Raw genomic sequence first — 26,002 nt, 5'->3', positions numbered from 1 at the left:
ATTTTTAAATAACTTGTAAATATACGTGACGATACACCAAGTAAAAAAAATCTTAATCCTGCAACCAAATTAAAATACTCAAAAATTCCCAACTATTAAGAAAACAATAAAAGAATAAATGATGGTCAAATACAAAAGAGAAAGCAACCCAACAATTTTAATATCCTTGACCGAGACGTTAAACATTAGTATTAATTATTTGCTGGCTTACAAGGAAAGATAGGTAGGCCATTTTTATCATTTTTAATCTCTCAATACCTATTATTTTATCAAATGCGCATCATCCAATCCATTTCGCCCCTTTCTATTTCTATAACTTCCATTTCTTTGCTTTTAACTGTATTTTTTATATTCTATCACACGATACACTATTATTTTGATTAATATAAATATTATTATCAATATAAAAAATATAAATTTAAATATGTTTAAAAATATTATAAATAATTTTAAATATTTTATAAAATAAATATAATTAAAACATATAATAAAATTATTAAACAAACTATATTCTTCCATCTAACTGTTAAAACCAGTGACAAGAATAAAATTAAAATATTTTACTTGATTTAATTTAATTTCAAATTTAATTAAGACATTATTAATCACGAAAAATATTATAGTGCTGGTTTTACGTCATATAATGGTGGCGCACTCGTATCAGACTTTTGTACATCTTTTATTCTTGCTCCCAGCCCTATACTTTTTTCCTTTATAAAAATACTCTCTCTGCCTAATTCCTCCACTCAAACCAAGCTCCAAAGTTTCGCTCTGCCCATTAAGTTTTTTTTCCTTCTGTCATCTCTCACTTTGATCATCTTGAGTTGAGTTTTAGTGTTGCAATCTTATTTCCAAATTAGTGTTTAAAGGCTGGCAATGACAAAGGTTTATCCCAATGCTAGTAGTTTTTCCGGTAGCGGTACCATCTCCGAGAGGCCGCCTAAGGTGTTAGCAGCAGCAGAATCCGAGGCAATTCTAACCGTATGGAAAAAATCCTTGCTCTTCAACTGCAATGGCTTCACAGTGTTTGGTAGTAAAGGTGATTTGGTGTTCAGGGTAGATAATTACATGGACGGTAACAAGGGTGAGATCCTTCTCATGGATGCCACTGGCAACCCTCTCCTTACCATCCGCCGCAAGGTACAGCGTCGCATTCACTTTTTTTTCTTTTTTTTTTTTTGCATATTTGGCTAATGTTTTCGATGAAATGATGATGATGATGTTTCAACGTTATTTGTTTTTGTTCAGAAAATGAGCCTGGGAGATAGCTGGTTGGTTTACAAAGGCGAAAGTACCTCAACGAATCCCCTACTTTGTGTAAGGAAATCGATGAACATCTTAAACAACAAGTGCTTGGCTTACGTTATACCCGGCGAAAACACTAGCAACCGAAGCAACAACGTCGTATACGAGATCGAAGGGTCGTATTCGCAAAGATCGTGTTCCGTATACGATGACAGGAGGAGATTAGCCGCAGAGATCAAGAAAAAAGAGGCCGTTCATGGAGGAGTTGCCTACGGAAACGACATCTTTCGCCTTGTTGTTCAGCCTGGTCATATCAGGACGGATTTTGCCATGGCTCTCGTCATCCTTCTTGATCAAATGTTCGGATCTTCAAGACGATAACCATCTTTAATTTCTTGCTTTTCTTTACTAAAACATTGTCTGTCTGTTTGTCTATCTATATATCGATATGAAAATCATAGCAACAATTTCCAAACTTGCAGCATCTGGTTATATATATATATATGTCTGGTTTTGATCATCTTCAAGCTGGTTTTTTCCGTTTTTGATAAAAAAACCAAGCACCCAATGGGGAATTTCTGTTTGTATATGATGGTAGGTCGAAAATGAAAATGCTGCAGCTGTGGTGTGAGGTTTTTCTTTGTAAAGGAACATTAAAAAATTCTTACAAGAATATCGAATAAGAGCTATAATTTCCGTATATATTATTTTTGCTTAAAATTTTTTGTACAATCAAAAAGGAATTTAGGAACATGGAAAAAGCATACTGACAAAGCTCATTTGGACCACTCAAACTTATATTAGTACGATGATACGGTCACACTTCAAAGGATATCTACCGTAAGGAATCCAAAATTCTCGAGAAACAAACAAACAAGTTCAGTGGGAAAAAGAAAGCGAAATCGTTAAGCAGATTGCTCACGGATGTCCATCATTTGGAGTTGTTAAAATTATTTTCTGGGTGAAGTCAAATGATTAGTTTTTGAATTACTTTATTAAATTTGTTCAGTTGATTAACTTTTTATATGTCTCGTCAAAAAGGCTGATGTATATAACTTCTTTTGCGGTGGATTGCATTTCAAGACTTTTCTTAGGATTGGATTTGCAGGCTCAGTTGCATTGATAGCAACATTACTTGTATTTCAAGATATTTTGCTATACTTAATTTAACAAAAGGTGTAGGCAAAGTAAAGAAGTAAGAGAACTTAAGCCTAATACTAAAATTGAAAGTATAAGGAATATTTATATTTGGTTTTTGGGTTGCTCCAAGGGGTTTTTAAAGATTATAATTCATTAGCAGATCGTCTAGCCATGTTCGCAATTTGATTTGTTTAGTGGCCAGTTTGCTAGCTCTGTAAGTTTACACAATTACTTATCATCTCAATTTGCTAGGTCTCTACTTGACACTTGAACAACAATAACTTTAAGATTGTTGATTTAGTGATACAATAATGAAAAGGTACGGAGAAGAGTGTGGCGGTTATCATAGAGGCCGGTTCACCCAATTGGGGTGGAGCGTCGGAAGTTATGAAAAGTAAAGGAAAGAAAAATGTTAAGGTTAAGGGTTGAAGGTGAGTTAGCAGAGTGTAGGATTAATATCTTTGAAGAATCCATCTTTTATTCATTGTTTCTGGAAATATTTATAAGTGAGGGTCTCATGTACGTAGGATGATGTTAACGTGTTGAACTTGTCATTTAATCATTATTACGGAATGTGTGGGGTGCATATCTTGAATAGGATGAGAATGTATGTGATGAGGCAAATCTTGTCATTCATTTTGACTTAATGGTATTAAACAATTGAACTTACATGATATTTGGTGATTAACAACATCACATTTCTTACAGAAGCTTAAGGATTTGGGTGATGAATGATTTGTGTTTGTCCGAATGGTTATGTCGGGATATGAACTTGTGAATGGTCTTTTGATTCGAAGTGACCTTTCGACTTGCTATATGTCCTTATACACATGAGATATAACAAGTATTAATTTAATAATAAATAGAATTAATCCACCCCAAGATGTGAGTCTTGGTTAGCTCGGTGCATCAAATTATAAAGTTAAATGTTAGATCAAATGTGTGATTGGATAAAAGTTAGAAAAGGTTATCAAGTTGGGTGGGAGATCCCTGGTGGTGGTGGTGTAATGAAGGAGGGTGAACATCCACGAAACAAATTGGAGAGGTACTCAAAACTTTAATAAAGTGGAGTATCTAGGGTTGGCAAGTTTATTTAGGTATTTTAGAAGTTTTAAAATTTTAAATTAATAAAATAAAATTATATTTTAATTTTTTAAAATTAATAAAAATTAATTTAATCTTTTAAAATTTATAAATATATAAGCTATTAAAATTATATTTTAATTTCCACGTCTAAAAAATATTTTTGGCTTCCCCTGACTTTAATATTCCTTCTTATGGTTTATGCTATGTTATTCAATTAATATTATTTTCAGAAAATATTTATAAGATATAATATTGTAAATATATGAAAAACATTATAAAAGATATTAAATATATAGTATAAAATAAGATCCACAAGTAAAACAAGAAACAATTTTACGTGATATTATAAAATTACAAAACCGGACATTTTCATAGCTTGATACATCATTTATTATAATATTAATATAATTATTTACTCCGTATGTAATACTTCATTTAATTTAGGAAAAGTATAAATATTTTTAGGGTAATCTATAAAATAGTCACTTTTGTTTGTCTCAGATTACATTTTAGTCACTTATGTTTGAAATGTTACGTTTTAGTCACTTATGTTACTATTTTGTTACGAAGTGATCACTCTACCGTTAAGTTCCGTTATCTCTCTAACGGTAATCCTACGTGGCAGTCCAACTAGATTTTAGATGTCAACTTGGATTTCTAAATGGGATAAAAATAGATTTTTAATTAACAAATTTAATTAATTAAAATTTTTAAACCTAAACCTTAACTAAAAAAACTGTTCACTCCTCTTTTTAATTTTTTTCAGTCTCTTCTTTTTTTCAATGTTTTTTTCCATTTGATTGGAAAAACTATTATTAAGATCAAAATAGCTGAAATCAAATTGATTGCTTCATAAAGATGGAGGTATGCCTTCTTTGCATTCCTCTATCTTTTTTATTCAATACTGAAAAATAAAAGATTGAATTTTTTATTATTTAATGAAAACCCTAAATTAAAATTCTTGATATGAATATTAACAACTAAAAGAATTTCAGATCAGAAAAAGGAGATACCCACAAAGAGATGTGAACAAACAAGCCAATTCAAATCAGAAAAAACCGGATTGAGAAACTAATTATTCAAGAACGTGAAGAATTGGAAAATACAATAATTAGGAACAAAAACGATTACCATCTTCTTATTTGTCAACAACCACTACATTTTAAGTTTTAGAACATAAATTTGTATGTGAATAAGACATACCTGGACTTTCCATTGAATTCTCTTTTGTTTTTGTATGTGAATACAAAATTTTGATGATAATAGCTTTTTTAGTCAATTGAAAAAGAAAACTAAAAAAAGGGGGAGATGAACGGTTTTTTAACTAAGATTTAGCGTTTAAAATTTTTAATTAATTAAATTTATTTAATAAAAAATCTATTCTCATCTCATTAGGAAATCCAAGTTGGCACTTAAAATCTAGTTAGACTGCCACGTAGGATTACCGTTAGGGAGATAACGGAACTTAACAAAAGAGTGATCATTTCGTAACAAAATAATAACATAACTGAATAAAATGTAACATTTCAAATATAAGTGACTAAAATGTAACCTGAAACAAACCAAAGTGACTATTTTTGTACTTTACCCATATTTTTATTTATATTTTAGAAAGAAATTCTAAATTTAAAATTCATTTTAAGTTTTTTTACAAAAGGAATTTACATTTATATTAAAATTTCCTTTAAAATTTTTATTAAAACAAAAACTATTTGTGACACATTATTTTTAATAAATTGAATAAATATATTATTTGTAAACTTTTATTATAGATTTTAATAATATCTGTTTTTGACACAATATTAAAACTACTTATAACTCATTTTTCAATCTATAAATAAAAAATAATATGTTTTAATACACTCGAATCCAAAAATTATCCATAAACTGCATATAGATTCTAGCTATCTGTTTACCTTAAACTATTAAGGATTAGGTTTATACCATATAAGTCCATCGATTGAATTATTATATAAAATAGTTGGTTAAATCAAATAAATTAAAAATTAAATAAATTAATTAAACTAATTGGATTAATCATTTGCTAAAAATAAATAATGATGAAGAAAATACATAAAAATTATAAAAAATGGAGTTAATTGATCCCGCACAAATACTTAAAATTAGGTATTATATAACAAAATAAATGGAAAAAGAGCAATAGTTATACGTGTACAGGCCCAAATTCGCCCGGCCCAATTGATGAAATTGAACCCAATCTTAAAAATCACCCAAACCCAAACTAAACCTAGCCCAAAAGCTCATAACTTTAACTTTCAGCAAAAAAAAAAAAAGAAACCCTAGCCTAAGAGCTGTCGCCGTTCCTCCTCGGGCGCACCACCCGCTCTTCGCCCCGAGGCTTGACTCCTCTGCTCCATCCCATCACCTCCTTCAAAGCTTGCAAAGAGAGCAAAAAAGAAACGAAAGTAGCAGCCATAACAGAGGCTGAAACAGTGATAGAACAGTAGCAAGGACAAGAGCATACAGAGAGCAGAACCTAGACATAAACAGTAACGAGGAATAATATTGTATTGTTATTTTTCGGCTATAAAGCCACTGAAAAACGGATGTAAAAAAGGGGGAGATTCAAAAAATATACGAAAATCAATCAAAAACGAAAATTTCAAAAGGTTATCTTTTGCCCTTAGTTTGGTTTCAAATTCTGTTTTCATCTTTTTTTTCTTTTTATTATTACATTCGAAAATCAAAAAGAAAAAGGGAGGGAATACCCTTACCGTTGATTTTTTTGGGGGCCGCCATCGTTGGTGTGCGCACAACGGAGCAGCTGCAAGGATGGGCTAACTCTTTTGCCCTAGCAGAGAAAGATTGAAAACCTATTTTGCTTCTTTTTATTTCAGCGCAAGCTAGGCTTTGAAAACCTAGCAGAGGAAAAGAAGAAAAAATGGGGAGGTAGGCTCTGTAAATTTTTTAAAAAAGAAAAAGGAAAGGGGTGAAGTAAAAAATAAGCAAAATTTGTTTATAAAACAGAAGCGAACGGCGTTTGGGAAGGAGGGGCCTGTGCATTTCCATTAAATGGGATATTTATCCCCTGGCCCTTCCGTGTTTCTTAGATCATTTAATTTAGTTCTTTATTTTTTTTTTAAATTTGACCCCTTAACTTTATTTTCTATTCAATTCGGTCTTTTGGTTCGTCAAAGAGACTTGTGCGCTTAGTGGTGTGGGATATTTTCCCTATGAACCTCTGCCTGTTTAAGCGCGTTTCATGTGAGTTCTTGTTGACTTTTTGTTATTGAGGATTAATACCCGATATTTTTATTTTGATTTCAATTGAACCCTTGACCCATTTTATTTTAAACTGTTTATATATTAATATGTTGTTTTATTTATTATCTATTTTAGATTTTATATATTATTTAATTTAAATTATATCACATGGTATTTTAAAATTGGTTATATTATTTATTTATACATGTATATATATATTCCCTTTTAAAAACTGTTTTATATTTGTTTCAAGTTTTATATATATACTATTCATTTTTAACGTATATATGTACATATTATCCTTTTATACATTCATCTTCAAATCTTTTTTAAATTTTTTTAAATATTATATCTTAAACTTTGTATATATTACTTTAACTTGTCTTTTTTTATTATATATTTTAGGTATATTACTTTATTTATTTATTTGCTCATTTGTTGCATAATAATTATTTTAAATTAATTTATATCATTTACTTAGATTGCTTTTATAGCATCTATTTTAAACTTGTTTTTCTTTAAGTATTGTTTGTTTAGAATTTTTCTATTATTTATTTTCTATTATTTGTCTTATTATTATTATTATTATACTTATTTTTATTTTATTGTATTGTACTTTCTTTTTACCATTAACTATTATTATTTACATATTTTTATTGTATATTTTATTATTAATATGTTTTTACTATTAGTATTTTCAATATTATTACATTTTATTGTTATATTTGTTATTATTATTTTATTACAACTATTATTTAGTATCATTATTATTATGGCTTTTACTATATTTTTATCTTTTGTACCTACTGTTTATTATTCTTTCCTTTTTTTATACTGAAATTTTATACTTATTCTTTATTAATCTATTATTTCTTTTACTTTTATAATCATCAAATTTAATATTGTATTATGTATCTTATTTATTTGTTTATTTTTCATATTCTTTTTAATTTTGTTTTTCTTATTTTCAAATCTTTATTTAAAACTTATATTTGTTTATTTTACTTATACTTTTCTAATTAGTTTGTTCTTTTTTACTTTGATATCTTTGTTCATATTATTGTCATTTATATCATTGTATTTTATTATAATCTTGTTGAGCATATTAGCACATGTCATTAGTTCTTTTACATTTTACAAGTTCGAATAAATTTTTACTCGACATACTAAGTTTGTTTTTTAAAATATTCGATATTTCATATTTAGGGATTCGAGAGAATCGTGCCCTAACTTACTGGGTTTCGATTTTTCTCATTTAACCTAAACGATGGAATACTCTTGTAAAATTAATATGAGTTTTGAACGAAATGCTTATTCTTAGAGATTCGAGGTGTTGTGCCTTAGTTTACTGGACATGACATTTTGTTACCGCGAGATAAGATTTTTGTAAACAAAAGCAATATTCAGTATTTGGAAATTCGAGAAATCGTACCCTAACTTACTAGGTTTCGATTTTTCTCATTTACTCTAAGTAATCGAATATCTTTTTGAATTTTAAATAAAAAGCATGCTTGTTCTTAAAGGTTCTAGATGTCGTATCCTAACTTACTGGACGTGACATTTTATTGCTTCGAGACAGGAGTAGCTTTCAACACTTCATTTCAATTTATTCAAGCCTTTTAAATAAAAAGGGATTGTATTTTAAAATTCTTCCAAATTTTCAAACATTCGACACAAAGACGTTAATTAATCAATTAGGTACCAATTGGCGTGATTTAGGTGCTAACCCTTCCTCAAGATGTAATCGATTTCGAATCCGTTCTCTCAATTTTCAGAGACCAAAATGTTGTTTTAGTAAACTAAAATGTTTTATTAAAATGACCAAACTTCTCGGTGATCCGATCACACCTAAACAAAAAAGATTGGTGGCGACTCCCAATTTTCATTTTCTTTTCAAAACCAAAGTCAATCCCCGTTGTCGAAACCATCCCTTTTTCAAATATTTTAAAATTTAATGAAAACGGGGGGAATCGACTTTTTGAAAATAAAATATGGAATATGGGAGTCGCCACCGATCCTCTTATTTTGGTGAGATCGGATCACCTAAGAATTTGGTTATTTTAATAAAACATTTTTGATTTACTAAAATAACGATTTTGGTCTACGAATTTTTGAGAAAACGGGTTCAGGAGTCGGTTACGCATGAGGAAGGATTAGCACCCTCACTACGTCCAAAATTGGTACCAAATCGATTAAATGCTGTCCTTTTGTAAAACGTTTTTGAAATGTGGTTCCTTTTTGATAACATTTGAATAACCCGAGTTGGTTGCCAAAAATCTTCTTGTTTCGACGTCTGAAAACTTTTAATTTGAAAATCACAAAAGGATGCTTACTATTTAGTTCAACGGAGAACCGAAACCCAGCACAGTAGGGCACGATTCCTCGAATTTCCAAACATTGACCCATTGCCTCGCCTTAGAAAATACGAGTGAAATCCCGAAGAGATACTCGATTATTTTGAACAAACGGGAGATTGCAACCCAGCACGATAGGGCACTATTCCCCGAATTGCCAAACATCAAACATTTCTTTCGTTTTTTTAGAGTTTTTAGAAAATGGGAGTGAAATTCGGAAGGGTTATCTGATTATTTTGAGCAAACGAGAAATTGCAACCCAACACATTAGGGAACGATTCCGCGAATTGCTAAATATCAAACCTTATCTTTGTTTTAAAGAGTTCTTAAAAGGCATGAGCGAAATTTTGAAGGGATACTCGATTATTTTGAGCAAACGCGAAATTGCAACCCAACACGTTAGGGCACGATTCCGCGAATTGCCAAATATCGAATCTCGCCTTCGTTTTAAAGAGTTTTTAAAAAAATTGTGAAACTAGCTCAAAATGCATTAATTTGATTTGAAATAAGACGAAATTGATCACAAAATTTGGGTTTTATAAAACCACATTTCAAAAATTAAGCGAAAAACGATGAATGGGGTAATATGTGTATGCATAAAATCGACTAACGAACCCTAAAAAAATATAACTAACCTAAAGAACATAATCCGATTACAATCATGCATGGGGAATAATTAACATGGCAATATAAAACAATGAACAAATAAATAATGCAACGATAATATGCATGGCATAATGTAATATGACTACTACTAAATACACAAAGCAAAATGCAAACTGAAGAAATAATATGGTATAAAATTATTTTAAAATAGCGATGAATGAATGGATACATAAAATGTAGGTTGACAAATTTGCATGAAAACTAGGGATAGCTATATGATTTTTGGAATAGATATTATAGAATAAAAAATTGAATCAAATTACGTGTAAAATATTTTAAAACACAATTACATTTAAAAATTAACAAACTACATGATGATTTAAATAATATAATATAAAAAATGATAACGAAGATATATGACAAAACATAATACACAAAATAGATTTATGAAACATATGTACATGCAATTTTATTTAAAAACATGAGATCAATAATAAGATATACATATAAATTTTTAAAATAGTTTAATACATACATAATTATTAAAATATATGTTATAGAATAAATATTTTAATCAAATAACATACATAATATTGAAGAATATCAACTTAAAATGACGATTTCCATAAAAAATTAAAATATGTACCAAAAATGAAAAGATTACAAAAATGTATAATAAAACATAATCTTAGAAACATAATGAATTTACACATCATATATATATATACATATAACCTTAAAAGTAATTATTCAGTAAAACATATAATACATATAAAATTAACTTGGTTTTATTAGAAGTTATATGATAAATTTAAAAGCATATCTATATGTAAGGAAAACCATATGTGAAAAATACGGGTTTAGTAGTATATGGATTAAATATGGTATCGACAAATGCATATTCATGTAATGATAATAGCTTAAAAATATTACGTAAGACTATATAAAAACACAAGAATCCATTTAAAAGAAATTATGTGCATAAACATAAGGTTAATAATGTGCATAAAACAAAATGAACTTTATCATAAAGTACATATATGTATACATATATATAATGGTAATATATACAAGGATATCTATAAAGCATCATGTAAAAATGTTGTAATGGCATGGCATAAAAAGCAAGCAATACAATAGCGATTTAAAAAAGAGAAACAAAATAACAGCATTAAAATAATCTACAATGTAAAACGAAAATGAAAGTGTCGAATGTGCCTTTGAAACAAAAATGAATCATAAAATGAAAAATAAAAATAAAAGGGACTTAATTAAAAATTAAACTAAAACACGAAGGGGTGACTTGAAAATAAATCATTAATGATAAAAGGGGCAATAGGTAAAGTGAGCAAATGCGCAGGGGCTTAAACTGGAAATATTCCAGGCTCCTAAAACGCAACACACCAGCGCGGACTAAAATGCAAACGCGCGCAAATTACTGGGCAGATTTAAAAAAATAAAGAATATTAGACTCGGTCTAATTAAACACCAGCGCAAAAGGAAGGGACTAGATGCGAATTTTCCCTTTACCACGGCAAACGCGCGGATCCTGAGGGTATGAGCCGGATCGGGTCGGGCTTGGTCTGTACGGCACCGTTTTAGAGCTATCAAAGCATGCTCAAACGACGTCGTTCGTGATTTGCTATAAAAACCCATTTAATCCTACTCAGTCGAACCCTAGCCTCCTTCTTCCACTCTTTGCTGCCCTCTTCGTCTAGCCGAACCCTAAAGCCCCGTTTCAAACACCCAAACCGCCATCGAGAAGGCATTTCGTGCTTCTGGCTTCGGCACATCGTTCTTTGGCCACAAAATCCTCTCCTTTTAACTTCGATTTCGACGAAGCAAGGGAGGATCGACGGCCTAGCAGCGAGGTAAACCCCTTTTCGTTCTCTCTTTATGTTTCTTTTATTATTGATTTCAAAATAAAAAGAAAAAAAGGCGTAAAAATAAAAAAAAAGGGAACCACCTTTTGAAGAATATTCAACTTCTCTGTATTCGATTGCTATTGTATGTATATTATCTCTATTTTCGTGTTTTTGTTGCGTATTTTCGCGTAACCCATTACAAGTGATTCTCTTTTGGCTTTATAACCGAGAGAAGAAGAGAAAAGAAAAAAATGAAAATAAAATATACAATTTTTTTTGTCTGTTGTTTTCTTGCACGTATTTGCTGTTGTGGTTTGTCCCTTTCTTTGCAGGTACAGGTGCGCTGGCGTGTGTACGGGAGCTGAGCTGGCGTACGGAGGCTTGGCGTGGTCGCTGGAAGCGTTGTACGGAGTCTGGAGTTGGGGCTCGTCTGTGGTTGTGGCGTGAAAGTGAGGAGGAAGCTCTAGGGTTTTTTCTCAAAATACTGGGCCTAACGGGCTAGTAATTGATATTGGGCTGTAGGGCATTGATTAATGGACTATTTTGTTTATGTAATTGGACTGTAATGGACTGTGAGTTTTTATTTATTTATTTGTATATATTTTATATATGTTTGGGGTTTTTAACAGGCCCGGGCCAAAATTGGTCACTACACCAGTTTTTTTCAAAAAAATAGTTTCGATAATACGTATGACTTCCAATAGAGATACCATCGCCCATACGATATCAATTACCTTCGAATTTATCCAACAAATATGAGGGGCTCCAGTCCAACTTATGGCGGCATAAATAGGATAGGATTTGTATTGGGCTCCGTTTGTTAGGATGCGACAAACGTCAAGCCCACCAAAAAGCTACGTTCTTATCTGACCTTTGCAAATTGCCTGCCAAGAGAGGGAGAGAGCAGAGACTTTGGAGAGAGATGGACAACAGCAGCGAGTCGCCTGCTACAACCCTAAATTCAAACAATGGAGGAGAGCCCATAATGGAAGAACATAAACCAAAGCTGGTAGTAATAATGGGTCCAACTGGCTCTGGAAAATCACGTTTAGCCATCGATTTAGCCACCCATTTTCCTATCGAAATCATCAACGCTGATTCCATGCAAGTCTATCAGGGTCTTGATGTCCTCACCAATAAAGTCCCCCTCTATGAACAAAATGGTATTGCCTTCATATATCTCTCTGTCCATATATATATTTTGTATTTTCGTTTGGAGAAAACTTTTGTTGATAACTTACCTAATTTTTGTAGGAGTGCCACATCATCTTTTGGGTACTGTTAGGTCAGATGTGGAATTCACGGCTAAAAAGTTCAGGGATTCTGCTATTCCTGTGAGTTCTGCTTCCTTTTGATTGTTTCCTTATGTCTTTTCTTTTACATGTATGGATGCATGTGTTTTTTCCCCTAGCTTTTAATTATGCCTTGTTCCTTTTGGTACTTGCTTATTTTGTTTGCTCAAAACTCAAAACTTTGCAATGAAGTAAATGGTTGAAACGAAATTCATAATTGATTAATAATGGATAATCAACTACTATAACTCATTTGCTAACTTAATTGCTATAAGAGGGATCTCATCCATTTTTTTTATTTGAACAAATTTAAGGTTTTTTTTAAAAAAAAAAAAAAACTTCAGAATTATGTTTCCTTTTGTATCTGGTGGAAAGTCCTAGAGCACTTTTGCTCGCTTGTCTATAACTTAAAAAGTGATACAATTCCTTGAGACTTAAGGTTGACAAAGCTCACATAACTGGTTTTATTTGTATGGCAATTATTCATGTTAAATACTTTTCTATGTTATTGTTTGCTGTCATTAATTCTCTACTTAATTTGTGCTATTTTACTTTCAGATTATTAGTGACATATTATCTCGCAACCGTTTGCCAGTCATTGTTGGAGGCACCAATTACTATATTCAGGTAAGCTTTTTTTTTTTTTTTTCAGATTAGTCCTCTTTAGCAAACTCTGGTGGAGTTTCTACCACTAGTATAGTAAGCCTTCTTGTGTATGAAGGCAGTTTTAGTACTTTTGACTACCAATATGCTAGAATCAAGTGTTTCTTTAATAAACATATATTTTTCTCAATACTTATTGTTTATTCTGTGCTGAGGCTTCTTGTATTTCATCTAACAAATTTAATGCTCAACAATGTTCTTCCTGGAAGGGCAAACATTTTCTATCATAATATCTTTTTCGTTGTTTTCTAGCACTCAAATTAATCATTTATGTCCAGTTCCAAGGATGCTCTCATCTCTCTATGTCTGCCTGTCTGACTGTCTTTGTTCATTTCTTTCGTGTAGTTGTCTCTTCCTATTTATTTAGAGTCCAAGCAAATTAACTTTTAGTCTCCTGCACTCAGTTATGAAATTTATATTTAAACCCTTGTTTGCAGGCAGTTGTGAGTTCGTTCCTTCTTGATGAATCAGTAGAAGATATGTCTGAAACCTACTCAAGGGACCATCCTGGTATGTAGGAATCCATGTGCTTTGGATCATTCCAAGTTACTAGTCTAGTGACATTGTTTGAATTGTCACAGGAACTGAGCAGACCAATCATATGCCTGACATCCTTGGAGACAGTTGCAATTATAACTATGATCTTCTTAAAGAACTTGATCCAGTTGCAGCAAACAGAATTCATCCAAATAATCATAGAAAAGTAAGAATCAAATTTTGATGTATATGGTATGCTTACCTACCTATAATTGCTGTATATCTTATACCTACCTATAAAAGCACAAGTTGATAATGAATTATATTTTTGGCTGCTTGGATTTAGCAGTATATTTTGCCACAGCAGTTATTGATTGAAAGCTTGATTTCTTACTTGTTTCAGTTTAACTCAGCTAGTTAGATGTAACTCAATGCTCAAGAGTCCTACTGTGAACCTTGTTAGAGAAACCTGAAGTTGAGACCAGCTTAGGGCTTGCTTGTAACTCTGTAGCTTTAGCTATACAAAGCACAAGTCGATAAAACATTGCTTTGTTAATGGAAGGTTTCGAAATTTTTAACTAAGATATAACCATGCAAACATTCATGACATTTGTTCAACTTGCAGATTAATCTATATCTTAGTCTTTATGCTCGTTCTGGTGTTCTTCCCAGCAAACTTTATCAGGGAAAGGCTGCAGAGGTTGGTGGTCCTTGATTCATGTTTATGCTTCTTGTTTACTTGTACCTACTACAAAGTTTAACTTTATCTTCTTTGTCTTTTGAATTCTTTTACAACACATCTATTGCTGTTTTGATTTAGCAAGACCAAACAGAAACCATTGAGATCAAACTAATATTTCTTGAGAGGGAGATGGCACTTAGTTGACCTACTTGCTTTTGAATTTAAATTTTGCATGTGGCAGGGCAGAACTGGGGCCGAGTTGATAATTCTAGTTATCGTTGCTGTTTTATATGCATCGATGCTGCCTTACCTGTGCTGGACCAGTATGTGGAACACAGGGTAGACTGCATGATAGATGCTGGTTTGCTCGATGAAGTGTATGACATTTACAATCCAAATGCAAATTATACTCTGGGTTTGCGACAGGCCATAGGTGTTCGAGAATTTGAGAATTTTCTTCAAGCTTACTTTTCTGACAGGATGGATGATGAGATGAGTGATTCTTCTGATGAAACTCTTCTAAAGCTGTCAACAAGGATTGATGATAAATTGTTCAAAGAAAATATTAGGGGAATACTAATTTCCTCTTGTGATAACCCCCAAAAAGTTATGCTAGAAGAAGCCATTGACAAAGTAAAAGCAAACACCCGGAGACTTGTTCGTCGTCAAGTAAGTCTATCTTGTCGCATTATTCATGCTTTTGGTTGACCTGAATCACTGTTGGAACCTAAAATAGAAATCAGTTGTTTCTGGAACTCAAATAAGTCCATACCCTGAATCAATTAAGATGGAGGCATGTAGCAGTTTGGTGGCTCTATGTAAAATGTGTGTAAGTTATTAACATGTAAAATGGTTGTTTTGCAGAAAAGGAGGGTCAATCAACTTCAGACATTGTTTGGATGGAATATTAGTTATGTTGATGCAACAGAATATATATCAAGTACACTCTTGCAGCCGATCCCATTTCATATATTTACTTTTTCAGCGAGAATATTATCTTCTCTGTTATTGGGTGAATCATCATTATGAATAACCGTGTCTCTATATTTCAGAGAAATCAGATGAGTGTTGGGCAGTGCAAGTGGTTGGACCTGCTGTGAAAATGATTAGATCATTCCTCAATAAAGATGATAGTAACGGGCGAACTCTGGATGGTGAAAGTAAAACTTCAACGGATACAGTCCAGAGGGACTTGTGGACTCAATACGTATGCAAGGTCGGTTACAACTGAAACAAATCTGTCTGTATAATTTTCATTCGCCTTTGCATGTTAGAATCTGCTGGCTGCAAAGATTAAGGTTCCAGTTTTTGATAAAATTGACCTTATTATTCTATTAACAGGCCTGCGGAGATAGGATACTAAGAGGAGCCCATGAGTGGGAACAGCATAAACAGGGTCGTGGGCATCGAAAACGAATGTTGAGCCTTCGAAAGTCTCAAAGTTCCTCACCGGCGTAGATCAGCAAGAGGAGCATCTGAGTTTGTAGCATTTACTCTTTTCCAACAGGATACCATTGTAGCCTATTAATTTGTGATTCCAAGAACCAAAATTGTAGATTCTCATGTTTTACATGAATCTGATTTATGTGGGTAGTTAGTCATTTTAGTGTTATAGCTTAAGCTTCAGTACCTTTCTGGTCTTTTTCAGGACATACATTCAGGTTCCAGAGCTCTGTTCAAATTATCTGATTGTTTGCTTCGCATTGCTCATGTTTTTCATGCATGGGTCCTTTGAACAAATAGGTAGGTCGAGAAATTGATTAACCAACAATCATTCAAACCGAGTTATTTAGACTATTTATGAACCGAGATTACTCAAAATCGAATTTAATTTTGTTTTTTTATTTAATATTTATGTTCTAAAAATAAAATTATAGTAACATAGCCTTTCACATCAAATGTATAGGCAACAGAAAATCCTAGAAGATGTTAAACCTACTTGACTTTGTTTATTTCACATTAACCGATGAGACGTGATTAGGTTAATTAGGCTGCCTTAATCAAAGATGGTCCCATCCAAATAATCCTGTCTGCCATTCTACTATAGCAGCAAAAACAGCTGGTTCAAAACATCCAACAATTTTCATCAACATACACTTTACATGGAGATTTCATCTTTGGGTTCTAATTTTGTGAATTTTAATCTTTTTACTTCTTTAGATTCATTTTTTAACTAGCTAGGATATTGCAAAAAGGGTGTTTAAAGGAAAAGCACTGGACAAAAGATGACTGAAAAACGAAAATGGAGGTCCATGTGAAAAGAAATTAAAAATAAAAGGTGAAAGAAAAAGGGCCATTTCTTCCCATTGTAATCACGAGCATGTCATAATTAACCAAAAGGAGACTTAAGCAGGTTCTTTGTTTTTAAACCTTCTTATCTCCTCTGATCATCAAAAGACACCATCTCCCATTAATTTGATTCACATCATCTGAAAGGGACAAACAAAGCAAAAGCAACAATGGAAGAGATCCTGCAAATATTCAAGAAACTCAAGCTTCAATATTTGCTCCTTTCCCACATGCTCCTTTTTACCACCACCACAGCCCTAAAAACAGCTCCCACACTCCACTGTGGTAACCTTCAGCTTCAAACACCTTTCTTGGCTCAAAATTCCACCACCTTCTCCCCATTAAATCTCATGACCAGATGCAAATCTCAGAAGCTATATTTTAGGACCTCTCTGGGTCTTTTCCCCATCTCTTCCGTTGATTACACAAGTAAAACACTAACAGTGTCTCACACTACTTGTTCTTCTTCAGAGCATTTTGTATCCCCAGCACTCCTTTCAGCTGGTTTCCCTTCTCCTCCTCAGCCCAATTCACTCCTCCTCTTCAACTGCTCACACAAAACCCACCCCACCGCAGCGTCTTTTATCCACAACTGCACTCGCTTCCACATGTGTGGAGAGGCTGCTTCTGAAGTTCAACTGCCCTTTTCATGTCTAGTTGTTAAAGATATTGAAAAGCTTGACCCTGGATTTCATCCTAAAGATTTGAGTTGCTCAGGTTACAGGAGGGTTTATAGAAGGTCTTTAAGTGAGGAAGACTATGAAGGAGTTGATTTGGGGACAAGGATTTCATTCGACATTCCTGACCATGTACCTGATATGTGTAATGAATGTAAGAAGCCTAATGGCAATTGTGGTGTTGGGTTGAAGTGCATTTGTCATGCTAAAGATTGCAGTAAGTACCCCCCTCCCCCTCAATGTTTCTATTTGATCTATATAGCATTATTCTTTTTGTCTTAAAATGTTTTGATTAATTTAATGGTGTTTTCGCAGAAGACAAGGTCCTTTCAGCTGCCACATCACTCGACACCGGTATAAATTTCCTATTTCCCTTACTTTCCATCATTGTTCAGATGAATTTCCGGATGATTTGAGCAGTTCCAGAACATGAAATGCGGAGAACAAACACGTATCTTTTTGCTCTTCTTCCTCTTGTTTTATATGTATTCTTATTTTTCTACAGAACGGGTCTTATGTTTCTTGTCATCTCTCAATGCACATATACATAAAGCTAGTTTGGGCGCCCTTTATGAAATGATCTTGATGGAAGCAAACCTTATACCTTTATAAGTACATGGTTATGTAGTGAGAACCACATGCTTCATCAATTGGCCAAAGTAGTTAGCATTTAATCTCTCGTGGTTTTATGTAACATAAGCTATGTAGCTCAAAAAATGCAGGACAAGGTTTTGCATTCATTGCTCTACGTCCAAAAAGTTCAGTAAAAAGATGTGAAGATGATATGATGTTAATCAATCATGGAGAAACCATCCATTGTTGTTTTACTTGGTTGACTTGAATAGGATAGCTTTCATCCAAAATTTGTCAACAAATTAAATCTTCTTTTGAATGAAGATGATTGATTGTCATCATAATTCAAAATGCACACTTTACAACTTAGTTCTGGACATTTCCTCTTAGCTGGAAGTAAATGTATCTGTCCTGAAACCAACTTTGTGATTGCTTTTGTGAGTAGTGATTTTAAGGTTTGAACTTTAAGGTGATTATGAACAATTAAATAGCTAGCTTGTACAACAACACATTTGGTTCATGTTTATCGAACTTTTCATATTTTTTAAAGTATTTGTGTTCGACGCATGTTGCAAACACATGAAAAATCTAAAAAAAAATCTAATTATACTCGTGTCATATGCATATTTATATCTAAGACTCACACTTAATCTGATGAACATAACACTTGATTGCATTTGATCTTTTCTGCGGTGCTCCCTCAAAGGATAGTAAAACAAAATTAATATCCATACAAATAATGATCAAGATTATAAAAACTACATTGATGGAAAATAATTGAACAAAAACAAAAGTAGAGATGATGGCTATTTTGTGAGGGATATTTGACGACCTTAAAGCAACTCTGAAACAAAAGGAGAAATGGAGTGGGTGCATCCATTTCCTTTTGAAATAAAGCTTCAAGTTTTGAATGATGAAGGGTCAGTTTCATTAGGTGAAATGAGAGTATTGATATAATATTAAATATAACAAATATGATGGTTAAAAAAACTGAGATGTTGTCAGCTTTGAGTATATGTTAATAAATTTATGTTTACAGGCTAAGCAGAGAGCACTTTCCAACTAGCAAAGATAAAGCCCATGAAATCTATTTCCATTCCAGGCCATGGGTGACTCAATGGACCCTTCAACCTGTAAAACTCACTGAAAAAGCTGACATGGCCATAAAGCAGAACCAGGAATGGGTTATAATTTTGAAAAATAAAGAACATGGTTTTGGTGAGAATAAGGCTGCCCCTGCTTTAATCACTAAGGCATCTTTCCAAGGGCCTGAACCGGCCCCCTTACATCCTCAATGCTCCATTCTTTTGAAGTTTAAACTCTGCATCACCTTAGTTGTCACCAATCTTCATTTTTTTTTCTAAATAAGTTTTAAGGAAAGAAACCATAGAGAAAGTAGAGAGGAAAGCACTGTGTTGTCAAATTCTTAATTATACTTTTGCAGTTAAAGCTGCGATTCAAAGAGACAGAAAGAAAATAACATGGGAAGATGGGTTTTTAAGGTTTGAAGGATACTTCCTCACTTATACTTCCCGTTGGTTTTTCATTCATCATGTTGCAAATGCTTAGTTTCCGACAACTTTTTTGCTTTAGCAGTTAATGTTTTGCCAAACCAAGACATTAAATTACATAAATTTAATTACTTTCATCTCCATCCCTCACTCTTAAAAATGTACTTATCAGAATTTTTTTTTCCTTTTTCGTTTTAACACAACTTCATTGTCTTGGACCCTATGAGCAGTTTTTGGACGTCTAGAGTCCAGCTGGATAACATATTTCAAATGCTTATGTGATGATTAACATCAACTATAAATGTCTGAACAACCCAATAGTCCATCAGATTTTTAGTTTCCACTGTTGCCGGATTAAAATGAAGAATGTAATCCTAAAGGGTTCGCATGGCTTCTTCTGCATAGATATAGGGTTGACAAGATTTTATATGTCGCCTTATTGGTAAGGAATCGACTCATAAGTTAATGTGCTAGTTGACCATTGTTCTGGATAGAACCTTTGATAAAGACAAATACCAGCTTCTTACATGTTTCTACAAACTCATGGATAAAATCTATATTTGAGTCACAGTGGCACCTAAAATTTCCATGTAATTATTGTATTACAAGAATTATTGGTTGAATATCTAGTTCCATTGCAAGATTCTTTTGGCAATTTCAAAATTTGGCGACATGCAGCGAGTTGCGAGGAAGAGGGGATTGAGAAGACTATTGGGAAAGTGTAACAATATGGTCATTTCTGCCTTGCCTCTCAAGGTTGATGGATGGTATTGGGAAAGTGTAACAATATGGTCATTTGTGCCTTGCCTCTCAAGGTTGATGGATGGTACTTGTAAACTCTTCATATGGATAACATGAAGCCACTTGTCTCACTAAGTGAGACTTACAAAGTCATTGGTGAGCTTTTACACATATATTTAGAAGTTACGAAGTATCTTATTATCATAAGTTATCTTAGTTAAATTTTAATGTGACTGGATAAGGTCCACATATAAAACATGTAAAAGACAAGTTTTAATAACCATATAAGATAGGGTGTAACTTTCTTGATGAAAAGTTTTTTATGACAAATCTTTTTAATCAAAGTGATTTATACGATAAAATTTTTGAAGCGAGGTGAATTTATACAAAATAATATTTAAGTTAGAATAGAGTAACTAGGCTTGTAGTTTGGTGAATAATTACAAGTAAAAAAAATGAAGAAGTTGAAAAGGTCAACCTTTCAACAAATTTGAATTTTAGTGATTATTTTTTTCAAATGGATATTAAGTTAGTCCAAAATTGATCTTCTTTTGATGAAAGCCATGAAGGACACAACGGCCAATGATGTTGATTTTAATGGCTTTTTATTATTTATCAAATTTATGGCGTGTTTCCAGCAAAAAAAAAACAATTATGAGGTATTTTTTATTTGAAATTATCATTAAATTTTAACCACTACAACTAAAAATAAAAAAATTACACCTATAAATTGTAGGAATGTTAGCTTCAAAGTGATGCCCTTTTTTGGTAAAGATGTAAAATATATATATTTATTTTATATTCAAAATAATTTGTACTTAAATTAATAAAATATTAATTTAATGATAAAAAAAGAAATTTTGAAAATGTTTAAGTTTGATGTTTTAACCCACCATATTCATTTTAGTTTATTCTCATTCAAGTAAAAATATTATTTGTTTTGTTGATTGAGTTTTAACTCGATTAGCATAAATATTATTGTTAATATAGGAGGACGTGAGTTCGAGTGTCTTGAAATGTATCATCCTTTTATTTATATATTAGGAGTTAAAAAAATAGATAAAATCAAAATCTATAATAAAATTATTAAAAAATAATTCATTTTAGAAAACCTAAAATAAATAAAAGTTGAAATAATGGAACCAATATTTAATGCATGATCTAAGGTAAGGTAGTTTCATACAAAAATGAGAAATGATTCGAAGTACAGAAACCAATCAACCTTATTCACTTGTAGTGTGTGTGCTTAATGTGCTAAAAAGAAAAATTAAAAAAAGGTATAGAAAAGGGAATTGAAAAATAGGGGGGAATATTTTTTAAGTGTATTTTAGTAAAAGTAAAAGTGGGAGAAAAAATAGAAATGATGATAATTCTTAATATAGTTTGACTTTTTTTATTGTGGTATTTGTGTTGTTTTGGTTCAAAATGATATTTGTATTTGAAAAAATTATAAATTTTGGTATCTAAAAGTAATTGCATTAACTCTTTAGTATTTAATTAATAATTTAGGGTTAATTTAATGAAAGTTAATTGTTAATATCATTAGCTAATTATAAAATTCAAACTTTAAAACTCAAATTAACTACTAAAAAGTTAACATTGTTATCTTTAGATACCAAAATATATAATTTTTGTTATGTATATGTATCGATTGGAGTAAAATTAATACAAGTACCATATTTAAAAAAGTGTCAAACTCAAATATCAAATTATATATTAAGTTTTTATTATATTAATACATAAAATAAATCATTTTAGATTAAAACGAGAAAAATAAAAGATACAAGTAAGCGTCCGCATTTATGTATTTTTTTTATATTTTTATTTTTTCTTCTTATTTTAACTCTATCATGCGATGAATGGAAATAAATAAATTTAAATTTTCTTCCAATTTTTATATCTTCCTTACCAAACAAATTTTTCTAAATTTAAAAATATTTTCTTATCTTTTTATTTTTTTTAATTTTCAAAATTTTAAATTTTCTTTCTATTTTTCAAACAAATTAGAGTTGACTTTCTCATAGTTTGAATTTTGAAAGAGGAATTGTAATTTGAGGTCCATAAAAAATTACAAAATTGATATTGAGATTTAAAATATTACCTTAAATCAATAAAAAATTGAATATAGATATTAAAATTTGAATATCAAATTTACTAAATATTAATTTTTAAAATTGATTGTACTACACTCGAAATATTTTACTAACTTTACAATAATTCCCAACAACTACAATAATAAGATTGATATAAAGCAATATATAGTGAAGCAGTCTGCACAGTGCACACCCCCAATAATTGACATATCTTTTCACCCAATTGCCATTTTTGTGTTTTGGCTGTTCGGAAACCTCCCTCCAACATTCTCTTTCGTGTGCCATAAAGCAAGTTTGTCTTTACTTTGCAACATTGATTCATAGTGTTGGCCACCCCAATTTATGTTTCTTTGCTTTTCACATCATTCATCTTTTGAGATTTAAGGTTATATATAATGAATGTTCATAAAAGTTACCATGTTTTTTTTTTTGTTTTATCTTGTCTAATTCTGAGTTAATACACAACATTAATGCTAGTCTTTGTGTAGATATCATCTGAACCCATAGTTATATCTTTGGCATGAATAATGTCAGAATTATGAACTGTCTTGAATTCAAAATCTTTGTTTGAAATGGTCCACTACCATGGCTCTCTCAAACTAGGAGAGCTTTGCCACCCGTTTAGGAGTTTGACGCTGTCCGGTGTAACTATCGAATATCGGAGAGTCGCGTATAAAAATAAAAGTTACATTTTTGGAAAATAAATGGAATGGACATGCATCAAATGGACGACTACTTTTAGCATCACACGTTGTGCAAGGCCATTCAAATTAATCCAGAAATCTTAGTTGTCTTCATTTAAATTTCACATGTAGAAATGGAAGGGGTGGAGCCAAAGAATTAATGTTACTCTTTTAGCAAGGAAACATATACCTTTGCAATCCTTGGTTACTGAGGGTCCAATGAAGAGCCTTAATATGGGTACTTAATGGCATCTCCCTTGAGAAAGTTTTGGTTCTTGCTTGTGGACCAAATATTAATTCCGAAGGACCAAGGGGACCATGGACTGCTATTCTTTTATGATAGAAGGTGCGAAGCATGGGCAAGTTCAAGCAAGCCATGCGCATGTTCGCGGTTGTTTTCATAGCCATCCAAAGCAAGCTAGAGTTATGATCCACTATATGCCTAATAAACCAGAAAATTTTGTATAATTAACTACCTTATAAAAAGCAAATTCAAATGGAAATATTCTATGGTCAAATTGTTAGTAAACAGTAGCAGGAGATTCCCCACTTTATTTTGTCCTTTTAAAGGCAAAAGCTAGCAATCTTCCTTGTTATCTTTCAATATATCCAAATGCTTTTACCAAATCTTCATTGATACCCTTCCAAAGAAAAAAAGAGAAAAGCTTGTTTTGAGATGTCTTTTCTTTTACAGTTTCAATTATTTGAACCTCACAACATTATCATTACGAGCATTATGTTCACTGTAATTAATTATCCAAATCTTTTTTACCACAGCAACAAAACCAACTTTTAATTAAAGCTACACTCCACATTCTGCAACACAGAAACTAAAATATTCTGCAGCTCAAGTTATTTTCTTTTCTCTTATGATCAAAGAATTCAAGTATCTATTCCTTTCAAGGAAAGGGGGGAAAAATTGAGATGAAAAAGGAAGAAATTTGGACAAAAAAACTGAAAATCTAAAACAAAATAAACAAACATGAACAAACTGATCCGTTTCTTTATGTGTTCTTACAGGCATGAATCAACAAGGAGAATTCAACTCTGTCTTGGTCTTTCTGCACCAACTTCTCCTCCAACCAAAGCCGGCTATCCAAACCACTTCTTGTCCTAAATAAGAACACAGCTGAACCAGTAACAGGATTGAAGAACCAGTCATAGGCATCCCACATCAGATCAACTAACAATCCATCAACAAATATCGTCTGGTTTCCTCTAAAATTCCATTGCAGCCTCTTTACTCGAATCACCGTCTTCTTATCGATACAAACCGATAAAACCGGGTACTTCAGGCCTTCATGTTCACCACTGCATCTGATTAGAATATCATGTACAATGCCTGTATCACAGAATTGAGCCTTCGTGGAATACAGCGTAGTGCCAGAACAATGTTCTTGCCTGGAAATGAGGGAGACTTTAGCAACTGGGGTTGCATTTTTGAACTTCTTGGTGACCGTTTCTTCAGCCATATCGCCTAAAACAAGGCCTATCTCGGAATCAACCATGACTAAAACATAGAACCCATCAACAGGTTCGGGTCCCGTATCATACTTAGCAGTGGAAAGATCCCAGAAGACTTCGATCTTGGAATGATCGGATTCGATCACTTTGTTGCCTTTCTTCTTCCTGAAGAATCTCAAGTTGGTGTTGAGCTTGAAAGATGTTGAAGGGTCATCACCGATGTTAATGCTTAGGCCTTGACCGGTGTGGTTCTTGCACCAAGTGACTCGGATCAAAAGCTGCTTCTGGGTTGAAAGAATGAGCCTGTAAACACCCGTGACTGCATTTTGGACTGATGGGGCTAGGCTTGGAGCGATGCAAGCATTGCTCGAATAGCTGGAACATGAAGAATGTGAAACATTTACTGCGTTCTCACTGAAACAAGAAACAATGTCTCTCATTGTATATATCGAAAACTGCAAAAGAAAAAAATGGGTTCCGATTTCGAGAGGAAAGATCTAAAGCTTTGGAGAGATTTATGTAAAGAAGAAATTTATATTATGGAAATAAGAGGAAGACAGGCAGCAGCAGCAAGGAAATTTAGTTCCATATGCATGTGTATTAAATAAATATGAATCTCTCTATTTGACCCTTTTATATAATCTACAATAATATAATCAAAGTAAAGAAGCAGGAGAGTGATGCAAGAGAAACTTCAAGCTTGCTTTGCCAGTTCATCACATATATTAAAAATTGCTAAAGAAGAAATGAAAAAGGCAGAAAGTGAAGTTGGACCTGGTCTGAAATACCACCAATCTTGTTGTGCTTTTAATTCCTTACCCTTGGCTTCTGTGATTATCAATACTTAATAAAATTCCAGTTACATATATTTAAAAATAACCACAAAATTATAAAAAAGTTTATTTCAAATTTTCAAAATAAGAGTTTGCAATTTAGGCACTTATGTTACTCAATTCGATCATTTTATTCACTCTCGTTAAAATTATAAATGGTAAACTGACATAAATTTTTCTCGCAATATCATCTATTTCTTCAAAAAATACAAAAAACAAAATTAATATATCATTTTCCCAAAATGGTGATTCCCCCTAAATCAATCAAACTCATTAGCTTATAACTATTTTAGAATTGGCACCGAAACTAATCTCAATTTTGGTTCGGCAACTAAACAATCTTCTTTTATCATAATAGAATTTAATGAATAATAATGACATGGATTTTACATGGAAAATCAAAATTTAAAAGAAAAATTTATGTTAGCTTGACATTTATGATTTTAACGGGAGTGATTAAAATAATTAAATTATGTAAGGTGAAAAATTAAATTGTAAATTTT

General features: G+C 32.0%; 4 protein-coding genes and 1 long non-coding RNA gene across 5 annotated transcripts; 3 read left to right on the top strand and 2 right to left on the bottom strand.

Annotated features, from left to right (window-relative positions):
* The first annotated feature begins 656 nt into the window (after positions 1-656).
* Positions 657-1,947, top strand: LOC108455979 (protein LURP-one-related 8-like). The gene is made up of 2 exons (XM_017754564.2): positions 657-1,140; positions 1,249-1,947. Exons 1-2 carry the CDS (start codon positions 877-879, stop codon positions 1,624-1,626), a joined length of 642 nt encoding a protein of 213 aa, XP_017610053.1. The 5' UTR covers positions 657-876; the 3' UTR covers positions 1,627-1,947.
* A 3,623-nt stretch (positions 1,948-5,570) lies between these two features.
* On the bottom strand, positions 5,571-6,672 carry LOC108455762 (uncharacterized). The gene is made up of 2 exons (XR_001866822.2): positions 6,207-6,672; positions 5,571-5,968 (listed from the first exon to the last, which is right to left on the bottom strand). It is a non-coding gene; the product is annotated as an uncharacterized LOC108455762 (long non-coding RNA).
* Positions 6,673-12,294: 5,622 nt separating this feature from the next.
* LOC108454251 (tRNA dimethylallyltransferase 2) lies at positions 12,295-16,319 on the top strand. The gene is made up of 10 exons (XM_017752650.2): positions 12,295-12,684; positions 12,776-12,855; positions 13,372-13,440; positions 13,914-13,986; positions 14,058-14,179; positions 14,579-14,653; positions 14,882-15,304; positions 15,500-15,575; positions 15,688-15,851; positions 15,977-16,319. Exons 1-10 carry the CDS (start codon positions 12,444-12,446, stop codon positions 16,091-16,093), a joined length of 1,440 nt encoding a protein of 479 aa, XP_017608139.1. The 5' UTR covers positions 12,295-12,443; the 3' UTR covers positions 16,094-16,319.
* Positions 16,320-16,553: 234 nt separating this feature from the next.
* LOC108454922 (uncharacterized) lies at positions 16,554-18,681 on the top strand. Its single transcript, XM_017753556.2, has 2 exons — positions 16,554-17,818; positions 17,917-18,681. Exons 1-2 carry the CDS (start codon positions 17,095-17,097, stop codon positions 18,015-18,017), a joined length of 825 nt encoding a protein of 274 aa, XP_017609045.1. The 5' UTR covers positions 16,554-17,094; the 3' UTR covers positions 18,018-18,681.
* A 5,246-nt stretch (positions 18,682-23,927) lies between these two features.
* Positions 23,928-25,431, bottom strand: LOC108455955 (uncharacterized). Its single transcript, XM_017754540.2, has one exon. The coding sequence runs from the start codon at positions 25,104-25,106 to the stop codon at positions 24,207-24,209; it is 900 nt and encodes a 299-aa protein (XP_017610029.1). The 5' UTR covers positions 25,107-25,431; the 3' UTR covers positions 23,928-24,206.
* Positions 25,432-26,002: the final 571 nt, after the last annotated feature.

The sequence above is a fragment of the Gossypium arboreum genome, chromosome 9, assembly GCF_025698485.1.
Source record: "Gossypium arboreum isolate Shixiya-1 chromosome 9, ASM2569848v2, whole genome shotgun sequence".
NCBI classification, from domain to species: domain Eukaryota; kingdom Viridiplantae; phylum Streptophyta; class Magnoliopsida; order Malvales; family Malvaceae; genus Gossypium; species Gossypium arboreum.
Note: the sequence above shows the minus strand (reverse complement) of the source record. Positions and strands in the feature narration are given on the sequence as shown.